At 41.2% G+C, this 12,351-nt stretch overlaps 1 protein-coding gene across 2 annotated transcripts; it reads right to left on the reverse strand.

Annotated features, from left to right (window-relative positions):
* Positions 1-278: 278 nt before the first annotated feature.
* On the reverse strand, positions 279-12,072 carry srpk1a (SRSF protein kinase 1a). 2 transcript variants are annotated; one of them, XM_044351324.1, is made up of 16 exons: positions 11,966-12,072; positions 11,296-11,350; positions 7,817-7,944; positions 7,468-7,576; positions 7,224-7,311; positions 6,854-6,941; positions 6,255-6,361; positions 5,851-6,016; positions 5,738-5,763; positions 5,409-5,637; positions 4,866-5,255; positions 4,570-4,670; positions 3,946-4,053; positions 3,674-3,743; positions 1,142-1,234; positions 279-824 (listed from the first exon to the last, which is right to left on the reverse strand). In XM_044351324.1, the coding sequence occupies exons 1-16, from the start codon at positions 11,976-11,978 to the stop codon at positions 640-642; spliced, it is 1,956 nt and encodes a 651-aa protein (XP_044207259.1). In that variant the 5' UTR covers positions 11,979-12,072; the 3' UTR covers positions 279-639. The 2 variants fall into 2 exon arrangements, with proteins under 2 accessions (XP_044207259.1, XP_044207260.1); XM_044351325.1 differs by lacking the exon at positions 1,142-1,234 and adding an exon at positions 2,467-2,559.
* Between the last annotated feature and the right edge of the window lie 279 nt (positions 12,073-12,351).

The raw sequence follows: 12,351 nt of genomic DNA on the forward strand, positions 1-12,351 counted from the left end.
CCGATGTTATCAGACATCGGTGTCTCAGTAAGAAACTAGAGTCGGTCTAGAGAGATGCTGTGTGAACGTTACCACAGTCAGTGTAAATGTCAGCCCAGTGTGCAACTTTCTAAGCCTACTTTACAAATACAAAATGTATACCTTACATGTGTAATAGAAGATAAAATAATTCATAAAAAAAAGGAGAGAACACAGCACTAATGAAATGTACGAGGAAAAAAAGTGATAGCGAGTCCTTTTTTATGGGGACAAAAATGACCAATAAAGGCTACATATCCTTGATTTGTTTGGGTTTTTAGTGCAGGAGTGTAACAAACAAGGATGAGTCACTAGCAGTACAATAACAGGTTTGCTTAGTTGGGTGGGTGAACGGAGCACAGCAGTTGGAGCCAACATGACCACAAAGTAATATAACCCACGGGATTCCTGACGTCATCACACAGAGAGAAGAACCAACAAATACAGGGTAAACATACACAGAAGCAATAGCTCAATAACGAGAACATAGGAAATCCAAAAACAACGAAACAAAAAAAGAGAAATAAATATTCATCTGATATGCCCAAACTGGAAAGTGATCTGTTGCAGTCTCTGGAGAGAGTAGGGAGGGAAGGGAGGTGCAATAGCTGGAGGTCTCCACTAGAGGGTGAGCCAGGGGTGGCGCAGGCACTCTGCCGCCGTGGCTCTCTTCTCGGGGATCAGCTCCAACATGGGAAGCAGGAAGTCAGTGAAGCATTCGGCTTCTTCGCGGGGCCACTCGTACTTATCGATAAGCACCTCCAGCAGTCCCCACGGCTTCAGCTTGGTGATGTGTTTCAAGTCACCTGCAGTCAAACAGACAGACTGTATCAGAGACACTTGATGTAGGAGCTCAGTACAACAAGGTAGTTAAGTCTCTGAAAACATCATATATGCAGTATATTCTTAATATCTAGACATTACATACTTACATTAATTCTCTTTACCCCTTTAATGGTAAATGTATTTCCCAGACAGGTCATCCTTTTGAATGTTACTAGTTAATGTTGGAAATGTTTTTTACAGATAAAAAGTTAACATGAACAAAGTTGCTCTAGCACAACAGCAGAAAAGGACGCAGGACTCTTCTCTTAAGTCTGACACTGACACTTCTGTTTTTTACCTTTCTTGGTGAAAAAATCCTTGGAATATTTGCCGGTCATTATAAGTTTGCGTGGGACACTCCCCAGCAGCTCAATGATCAGCGCTATATGGTCTACATGGCGGAGCCGCCCAGCAGACGATTGCAAGATGAAAGGGGGTGGGGGGTTGGAGAGACAGACAAGAAGACAAACCACAGATTCATCAGACAGTGTCCCAGTAACAGGCCCACTCTGGGTGTGTGGGTGGGGGGGCTGAAGGAGAGAGAGGTCCGGCTGACAGCACACATGGGCCAGATTGTTGCGGAGGTTGAGGTGCACAGAGCTCAAACATGGCCATCAGACATTGTGAAGAGTGTTATGCTCCCAGCGTTCATCTAGGGTTCTTTAATGTTATGAAACTGTTCATATAAATCAATCTCAAAACGAAACATTTCAGTTACTCACACTAATTTAAAGTAGTGTTTTATCATCACCTACAGATATTCAACTTATCTTAAACTCATTGATCTTTGATGTGTGAATGTATTTAAATCAAAAGTATTTATCATGTTTATATCAAAGCTTCATTTTCACAGAGACTTCTTAGGTGTAAATATAGAGGTTGTGACATTTTTATTCTACTTGAAATATTTCACTTAATCAAATTTAAAAATCTCCCACTTTGTGCTCTAAAACATTACAAAGGTTATCAAGACTCTGATACCTGCCTCACTCAATGGTAGCAGAGTAGTTTTAAGGATACCGACTATGATCTGAGCTGTTCTGGAGGATTAAAATTCTCTAAATATTTTGGGCCAAGGATCCCTTATGGAGGAGATATTGTTATAATTATCACTTTGTTGCAGACGCTTATTAATGTATTTTTTGATACCACTTAAAATATTTTGTTTTCTGAAACTCATTTTATGTTTTTCAAGCATTACAACTTTTTCTCTAGTTGCTTTTCTGTGATCTAATGATTCTTTTAGATAAAATTAAATGTATTTGATAAAATGAAATCAGACTATTTTGGCTGACCTAACACTCTGGAGGAAAAAAAAAAGTCATGAGAATTTCCCAAACTGAGATCAATAAAGTATCTGATATCTAGCCAAGTCCTCTGGCTACAACTACGAAGGTACTGACTGTACCTCTGCCAGGCAAACTTTGGCAGAGCTACTTGAATCAATGTCTGATGGCACTGTTCAAAGTAACAGACATTTACTGGTCTGTATTCATCATTAGGCCCGCTGGCAGCACACAGCAACAACTTTGGTAGATCTGAATGTGCTGCCAGGAACTTTCCCCCCCTTCTCCCTCCTGTCCACCGTTCCCAGGGCGGGCCACAAACAGAGGGGTGGCATACCTCTCTTGGTGAAGTATTCCTGTGAGTATTTCCCACTCAGGGCATAGTGGCGAGGGATTTTACCAAGCAACTCTATCATGAGAGCAAGGTGGTCTGGAAATGAGGCACATCAGTGGAGGAGAGACAAGACAGGAGGAGAGGGAGGAGATAGAGAGAACCGTTTGGAGAGAAGAGGGGATGGGAGAAAGATGGCAAACAGTCATATGGAACAATGTATTAGGAACAATGGATGATGACAGCCTAGTATGACAAGAAGCATATGGATGGAAAGCCTATATTAATTTTGCAAATCAAAAGCTATTACAAACATTTAAACAAATGTAGGCCGTTGACTTTCACATACGAAAACAATAAAGACTGAATTAGATCAAAAATGAAGCTAACAGAGCAGCTATCAAAGCAATATGCACCTGACACAGGATGACTGATTAGTAAAAAAATCTAATTAAGGATAGTCATGCAAGAGATAAAGCAGCGGTAATATGAAGTAACGGGCTCGTGAGTTCATGCACTGTAAGTGAAAAAGGCTGATTCACAGCTGCAGGACATGTGCCAATACACCGAAGGTTACATCTCAGCACATACCTGACATGCTGCGGCAAAATCAAGTCAGTACGGAAACTTCGAGCTAAGCAGCGAGTGAAAATTAATTTACGGGAAGCGTGAGGAAGAAATGTGAAGCGTGATTGATGAGGAGGTGAAGACAGATGATCAAGGAAAAAGAGAGAAGGCCCCGTCTCCAGTGGGACAAAAATGTGGTTTGAGGTGTTAAACAGGAAATAACCACAGGAATGTCGGTACTCATCATCACATGATTGGATTCTACACTGGAATATTTCTCTCATTAAATATTCGAAGATTTAAATCAGTCAACATCACTGTAATGGAGTACCTCACTTAAGTGTTGAAACTGTGAAAATTAAGCATAGTGCATAGTGAAGTCATAAGTTGCCATGCTTACTGTGAAAACTCTTATTAGATGTGTGGATGGGATCGATTTTTAAATAATTCATGATGAAGATTAAACCCCAATGAGGCCCGATTTAATGAGAAAAACACCATGACGATTTTCACAGTAGTAATCAAAGTTGAAAGTTACCACCAGAGCAAAATGACTCTTACCAGACTAATATGCATATTCAAGAACACACTGCTAAATATAGCAGTGAGGATTAATGAGAAAACAGCGAGTGAGTCCCAGAAATACCTTCATCCCTGGAATAATCTTCCCCAGAATGTGGTTCAAACAAGTAGTCCCCTGTGGCAAGCTCAAAGGCCTGAGGAGACAACACAATCATCATAAACACAGGAATTCACACACTGCATGACAGGATACATCTACCACAACTAAATACACCCCTCCCACCTGCAGCTACACTCTCATAATGCTACTGAGGCCTTGTCAAGGTAGATTATACTACGATTTCTGTCTCGGGGTGTTTTGACACAATGCGATAGACTGTCAGTGCAGTTTCTCACCATGCAGGCTGTGCTCCATATATCAGCTGGTGTGCTGTATCCAGAACCGATCAGTACCTCTAAGGATCGGTACTGCCGTGTCTGGATGTCTTCTGTAAAGTGCTTGTGCTGAGAGAAGGAGATAGTAAGTAAGTTAGTAAGCTTTATTTATATAGCACTTTTTAAAACACAGAGTTAGAAAGTGCTTTACAGACACATAAACACATGCAAAATTGAAACAAATAGATTAATAAAAAAGACAAACAGCACAGACAAATCAACCGAACTAAAATAAAACAGGGCATATTAATCTCCCAGATAAAGGAGAAGAAACAAATCCTACAACACGACACAACACTCTTTACCACTTGTAAATAAACAGAGCATACAGTAGAAAAGAGGAATATATTTAAGTGTTATAACTGTGTGTGTGTTTGGACTCCACTTTGCTCTGCAACAGAGAGCGCGGAGAACTGTACTGAGCTGCATCTGCCATTCGATTACTAAACCTAAATCAATGTAAAGAATAAAACATAGAGCTGGATGTATTTCTATTTTGGTAGCTGGATGACACTGGATGTGTCCCTCGCTGGAAGGCTTCTTGCTTAATCAGGAAATCCCTCAGGTCATTAACAGACTACTCACCACCCAGCAAGCATTTCCCAAATCTGCAATCTTGACCTTGATCTGGTCGGCATTGAGTGGCTCAAGAGGGTTAACTAGCAGGGATCCTGCTGTTAGCTTGCCTACATCAGAGCAGAGAGAGAGAGAGAGAGAGAGACAGAGGGAGAGATAAGGATGTACTAAACATCTAATAAAAGAAAGTCTAAAAATCAATATTTCAAAGTTCACATAGCTGAGCCTTTATTAATCTTCCAGAGCAAACAGCTTCCAGAAAAACTCTTGGCAGTTAGTGGCTGCACTGATTTTGGCTGACTGACCGTTTCTCAGGCTTTCCTCGGTTCCATACTGACAGTCGGGTCTGTCCTCTCCGTCCTCCTGACAGATGCTTTGCTCCAGCTCTCCCTCCTCCAACCCAGCAGGAAGGCGTCTCTCAGCTACTCCACTGCTGTGAGCTCCCCTGCCTTCAGTCTCAGTGTCCAGCTCCTTGAGATCTGCAGAGTCCACACCGTTGCAGACGGGGTGGACAGGGGAGTTCTCGTGTTGCTCCTCCTTACTGGCACATTTCTCTGTGGGCTCTGCGTTGCCGTTGTGTTGGTCTTCGTCCCTCCAACGGGACTGTCTCTGCTCCACCTCCGCATAGCCGTTACAGTTCACCTCCGATAGCTCATCTCGTCCCACCCTCATGAGATCTGCATTTACATTTCTCTCTGGGAGTATCAGGAAAGGACAGATTCTTTTCGAATGAGTCACACCAGAGACGTACAGATTACTGTATAACAGCTTTGACAGAACTTTGACCGACAGCAATAAAAAAAAAAAAAAAAAAAACACACATTACTCCAGTGATGCTGGCTTCTTACCCTCGTTCGTATCCTCGTTTCCCAGCTCCTGAGGAGACACCTGTCTGAGGGGAGCGCAGGCCCGTCCCTTCGGAGACTGTGGGTCCTCATCTTCATCCTCTTCTTCCTCTCGTGTCTCTGTGGTCTTTTCCATCTCCTCTAGGTCCATGATGCACTTTTCCAGCAGCTCGGCCTGACGCTTCTGCTTCTTTTTTAACTTCTTCTTCTTGTTTTTAGACATTTTTACTGTCTGTTGGAGAAATAAGTAAATAAGAGGCTCACATTGATAATTATATATCTGTAGGATTTCTTTGAATTTGTCTTATACTGAAACAGTAAAAGGGTTGTACCTGTTTTGGAGCAGGCGCTGTGCTTACTGAAAAGAGAATATTAGATGAGTACAAACAGTTACAACAAAATGTTCATGGATGTACATATGAGTGTGTGTGTTTGTGTGTCGTACTTGCTGAACCGGAGGGAGGAGGTGCCCCAGCCCTCTGCCACTCTGTGGCTTCTGCTGCAAGCTTTCGGACATAAGGCTCGTCAACACTCATCAGGATATTTTCCGGCTTGATGTCTGTGTGGATGATCTGACACTTTGTGTGCAAGTAGTCGAGACCTTGGAGAACCTGGAAAATTAATTCATGGAAAATGAAAATGAACATTTGACTTCTCAATCCATTTGTCATGTTTAGAGGCAGGTTTGACTTCTGTACTGTTTAAAAGTTAAATTATCACAACATGCTCCGCCCCAACTGGTTTCTACCCATCACACAGCCTGGAGAGTACATAGCTTTTGTAAATTGGAATAAGCTACGTCCGAATCTTCATCACACAAAAGGTGTGACACTGGAGTTTTCATGTTACCTGTTTTATGATGCTCTTCACACAAGGCAGGGGCAATCCTTGGTAATTAGATTTTATTATCCACTTTAATAAGTGATGTCCCAACACCTCAAATACCATGCAGACATCTGAAGGGAAGCAGTTAAGATAGTAACAATGCAACACAAGTCAAATTGAAAACCAATCAGGAGAAAACAATTCATGAAACATCTTGAGGTCCTGGAGCCATTCAACTACATGCTCAGTAGCATTATTTATACAGAAAAGAGGGCAGGTCAAATGAGTGCAAACACTACAGTGTTGTTAGGGAGTCTCATGTTACAGGTACAACTATCCCTGTGGCATTTGGAGGATCGTACTAAGCCAAAGTGTTGTGATAGGTTGAGGTCTGTTTGGGACAAACAAGGCTCTCAGCAGTACAGCCATCGCCTGTTGTTTACTTTACATGTTTTTCAGCTAAATTTGACACCAGGGGAAAGAATGGTCCTTTCAAGACAAAGTATTTTTCTAAGAATAAACAGGCTGGTCTTTCCTGTAGGAAGCAATTAACCAAATCAAATCTGAGTTATAAAAAAAAAAAAGACCAGGAAGCATTAGCAGTACTCGGCTGTAAAGGATACGAGTTCCATTCACACCAGATATCTTGAAGTCATCTACCATCTGGACCACCATTTCCCGGTTGGGGTCATTGGGGTCTGAGTTTCTTACCTGGACACACAGAAACAGAATAACGCAATTAACACAATCACACGTACTGAAGTCAGACAGGATCTGCAAACATGTCTGTTTAACCATGAAACACTGCTTGAATTCACTTGCCAAACATGCTGAATGTTGTTACACAGTATTTGTAGTTACACGCTATGAATAATCTGTGACTTGCACTGTAAGCTCTGAATATATGTGTTTGCATGAACTGTGATTTATTGTAATTTAAATGATTTCATATCAAAGAAGAACCTACTCTGGGAAATAAACTCAGCTACTTACAGATCTGAGGAGTTTGATCTCATCCACTGCTGTCTCTGTGTAGTGCTCCGCACTCTTCACCACCTTCATTGCAACAAACCTCTTCACCCTGCAACCACAGAGTAAGTAACGTTTGCCAACAGGAAGCACTGTGAAACATCCTACAACAACAGTCTCAGAGCCAGATGCTACCGAGTCTGTATCCAACTTCAGGTCTTATAATCAAAACTGTGCTGTAAAAATATGCAATAAAGTTTTTTCATACTGGATGTCCCAGGCGAGCCACACAGTGGAGAAGTGTCCCCATCCCAGTTTCCGGATTACGTGGTATTTTCCGTTGTAAAGGTCGCCTACTTTCACGTGGTGGTAGCCACCTAGAAGAGAAGAAAATGCCTGTTGACTACAAAGTTCAACAAGGAGTGCTAATAGTCAGTCATGTTTACCTTAAACGGGTTATCTTAGTTAAATTAAGGCCGTACGGGGCATAATTCAGTTAGTGTGGAAGTTTGTTTACTGCAAACCATAAAACGCTTTAATCAAATGTTTCAGTATGGTTATGTACAATAACAACATTATAGTGTACATGTAAACATACTGAGTAAGACAGGACTCACCTTTGCAGTAGTCGTTAGGGTCCTCCTGCTCTTCATCATCAGAGCCGAGAATCTCCTCAGGTTCCTCGGGTTCCTGAGGCGAGGCTTCTAGCTGGGGCTGCTGTCGAGTTCTGGGATTGGCTGGCTGCCTGATGGACAAACACATGCATGCCAACAATCATGGACGTCATTAGAGACACAGTCCCGGCCATATTCCGCCCTGCCTGAGTCACCGCTCAGTTACCTCTCATTTAATTATAGAAATGCATTCCTATTCAACAAATGTTTCACAAAAATTATAGAAATGTTCTACCTCTTTCCCAGACCTGGTAAACAGTTAACCTCCACTAACCTCCACCTAATAAATGTAACCACACCCAAATCCTGCTTAATGCATTACAGGTAACTGTTCCCGAGACAAAACAAAACAGAGGCAGCTGACATTATTCTAACAGGACAGCTATACTGGTCAGACCTTTAACACTGTGACAGGTTGTTAATTTGAATCATACAACCTACAAAATAAATTGTGAGCTTTGGTGTAATAGCCTGTAAGTGTCTTGGTTTGGCCTTGATGTCACAAAAGCATCATAAGAATCTTTCAAGGTCTAACCAATTAAATATAAGATACAAATGCATGTTAAGACCTTTCAGAATGATCCATAACTTTTAGAGCAGATCAGACAAATATTAAGAGATGTCCAGAGCTAATCTGCAAGATCGGTGATGAAACCAATCAAAGGCAATTTTTAATTGATCTGTATCTGCCATAAACAAATATTCACACACACACAAATGAACAGAAGCTTGCACAATCCCAGAGACTGTGAGCGAGCAATGCAAGCAAATACACCCTGGCTCAAAAAAAACATTCTTCAGGTGGACCACACCTCTAAAGTGCTGCTGATAATCAAAAACTGCATTTGAACTTCTATATCTTGTTCATGCTGGAGGTAAAATCCTGTTGAAACCTTCCTGCCACAACAGATCCACAGTGAGACCTCCTATCTATCACACTATACAAAACATAGGAAACATTTAAGGAAATCAGTGCTGCAGGCTATTCCTAATGCACAGCTATTCAGCTGTCAACACTCGTCTGAATGGCTTTACTAATTTTAACGCAGGCCTATTTTAGGCAAAGTGTGCGCTGTGCGACTGTATTATATAGAAGAATATAAAAACAGAATCAGGACTTCAGTGCTCCATATCGGTGGACACTGTTTGATAAATTACTAGGATCAGGGGCAAAGAAACCACAGCTGCGTTAAAGAAGAAAATGTATGTGCGTTATCATTAAGATAAAGAGTAGGAAAGTGTTCTCACTCTAGAGAGCAGCATGCTACTGCCATCTCGCAATTACAAAGCTCACTTAGTTTGTCATTATATCAGATTGTCAGATGGAGGAGACGAAAAGCGAGTCTGAACTAAAATGAAGACACTGAGAATATTAAGAAATATGGTAAAATGTTTTGCAGACAAAAAATACACTCACTAGTAATATTTAGTGCACTAGAAGGGCAGAAAAAATAAACATGTAAATGTCTGTACATGATTCATGTTTGGCATTAAATATTTGGAGGAGTCACTGACTTTTTGTTTTTGTATTTACTGGTGATTTGACTGTAACTGCAGCTCACACTCAACTCAAAGCCAGCAGCAGTGAAGTAACAGGCTAGCTTACAATACCCACCCAAATCTATTTTCAGACATTTTATATAATAAATAATGCCCTACATAAGAAAATGTACCTGCTTTAGAAGTGACTGTACCTTAAAGTTTAATACTTAAATGTCATTAATTGAGTCAGAACAACATATTCTGTCATTTTATGCAGTAATCAAAATAAAATTTGCATGTGAATATACATGTAACATCCTATAATCTGTGTTTGCCAGCAGTTCAGCTGCTAATATTAACTTCAAAGCCAAACAGCCTGATGTTACTTCCTCCACAAAGGAGATTAAGGCTGCTCATCACTACGGGAGCCAAGAGAGCCGAGATCCCGTTCAAATAAATTGCTAAACTGGTCTGCAGTGTCTCACAAACGGGCTGCTGGTTTCCACATAATCTGCAACCTACTTGTTCGAGCCTGACACAGTCGCCGTTTTACCTCCTGCGCTGCAATAACAGAACAAGCATCTGTGATTAATTACAGAATTGTTTTAACTGAAGTTTGACTTTCTAATGACGGCTTTTCCATTTGAAACACCCACTCTTGCTTTACTGCAATCTTAATTAATTAGAATCAGTGCTCATAATGAATCTTCTTAAATCTCATTCTCAGTCATAGCTCTTAAATTAAAGAATAGAGACAGGGACGAACAAAAACAATACCACCACTTACATCTGAAGCCAGACACAACTACAATTAATCATCTTTTCATGAGAAGAAAAACAATGGCTGCTCTAATTTTGGGTGGGTGTTCTTATTTTTTTTTTTTTTTTTTTTTTTTTTTTACACTGGTGCTCTTCACTTGGTGTGAAGGCAACCGTGTGCTCTGATACTCAAATTGTTCTGGTGCATGTTTTTCAAGAGAGACTTACAATTAATTACTGACGTTTACCCTGCTTACTGATTCAGACTATAGCTCCTCCACTGCATTATGCCTTCAAGATCACAGCGTCACTGCTCTTCAATACGTATAGCGCTCAGTATGAAAGGATGACTGCAGCATGCAACGCTGCTGTTATACCATATATATTTAGTTTCTAGTATCATGCTATTATTCCTATATGAAGATGCCAGTATATGCCATGAAAACAACACTGTTAGGAGGTGAGTATCTGCAGTTTTCAGTGAAACACCATGCTTCGGTGGGCTGATGTGGGCTTCTTCATTCTCTGGTTTTAAATATAGCACAGGCTGTTATGCAACACTCAGAGGATGCCACTGATGGCATGATTAGTAGATTGTTAGGTACACCAAAACAATCAGTATTGGAGACCAGCGCTTCAGTGGACTACTCCCAGCCCCAAATGTTGCATTATGTTAATGCAATCATCCATAAACTATTTTTATATTAGGACATAGCCTTCAGATAGTTTATTTTAGGCACGGCATACTGCACATTCTATACGGATCATTTACAACTTACATCTTATTAAAATAACTGTTCAAGGGTTTATGAATGATGCTGCTGCCCTTATTTGAATCCCATGCAAAAATGGAAAACTGCAAAAACCAGAACAGAGTACACAAGATCCCATGATTCTTTGCAGATGCATCAATCAGCCTTTCAGTCTAATCAGCACAGACCAAAATAAAGTATGAGTGCAAGCATGCCATCGAGGACCTTGTTTCAATTTCAACATCTGGACCATAAGCAGACAGCACGTGTGTGTGTGTGTGTGTGTGTGTGTGTGTGTGTGTGTGTGTGTGTGTCAAATAAACCACCTTTAACTGTGTGCACCTCACAAAAATGCATACCAGAACGAATGTTTCATACACAACATGAAGAGACGACGAGCTTGAACTGGGGGTAAAAACAAAAACTCACTTTTTGCTGGTCTTCTTTGCTTTCACCCTCTTTTTCCTCGCCTGGAGTGCCAAAACTGTCAAAAAAAAGAAACCAGTGACAATTATTTTGCCATTGTCTGGTTACCGTTTGATGTCCAGCTGACATTCAAAAGGGGATGACACTGTCTGAGGCGAAGTGTGAAACTACCTACAGCTCATAAACTCGGTGATTATGTGCAGTATTGTGTCATGTTTGCAACAAACAGCATATAAATCACAACTGCAGTCACCCCGTTTGATTGCGGGAGCCATCTAACGTCAACTGACATCACTAAGCTAACGTTACCCACATAGGTAACCGTCCCTCTAAAATACGGTAACGTTAGTAGGACATAAAGTCATTTCAGGACACTCGTGTGGCTAACTGTAACACCTGGTTAATACTGTCGGTGTTTTAGATGGTGCTCAAAACAGAAGGAGCTAGAAAGCTGGACGTAGAGCGCTAATCCTGACATGTCCCATTGAAGCTAAAGCTAACGTAGCTCACCCCAGCTCAACAGTGCGTGACAGACGCGTTCAATTAAACCCTCTGGACGTCTGCTGCTCCGCTAAAGCTTACATTTGTGACTGAGGAGGAACAATAGCTGCACTGTCAACACACGGGCTAACATTACTCATACAGTGTGCGGCGTGTCGGTGTAAAGATTTACCTTTTCTCTCCATGTTGGCTGGATACGTAGCCTAGCCGTTAGCTACACCACCAGTGGTCGAATGTTCCGCGCATGCGCACTGGTTCGTTTTGGTCAAGAGGAGCTTCCCTGGTGATGGCTCCACCTGAGCATCAACCCCTGTTTTATGAACTTAACTACACTGAAGCTGGGAACAAAGACAGTGAGCAGCCTGCTATTCAGAAGTATTTATAAGTGATACTAATATGACTCATTTTTAGTTTACTTTTACTGTATCACAATGACTAATGTGTTGACACTAGCAGGTAGTTGTACAGTGTCAAATTATCTGAGTCATGGAAGCTGAGGTGATAAGATGGTTTGTGCCCACAGATAACAACTGTATACATGAAAGAATAGGAATAAGC

This window comes from Thunnus albacares, chromosome 5, assembly GCF_914725855.1.
Source record: "Thunnus albacares chromosome 5, fThuAlb1.1, whole genome shotgun sequence".
Lineage (NCBI taxonomy): Eukaryota > Metazoa > Chordata > Actinopteri > Scombriformes > Scombridae > Thunnus > Thunnus albacares.

Coding starts and splice junctions, on each gene's coding strand:
- srpk1a (XM_044351324.1), bottom strand. Junction 4,054..4,569: donor TGGGAAATGCTTGCTGGGTG/GTGAGTAGTCTG, acceptor TCCTTCTCTCAG/CACAAGCACTTTACAGAAGA. Junction 825..1,141: donor GGATTTTTTCACCAAGAAAG/GTAAAAAACAGA, acceptor GTTTGACTGCAG/GTGACTTGAAACACATCACC.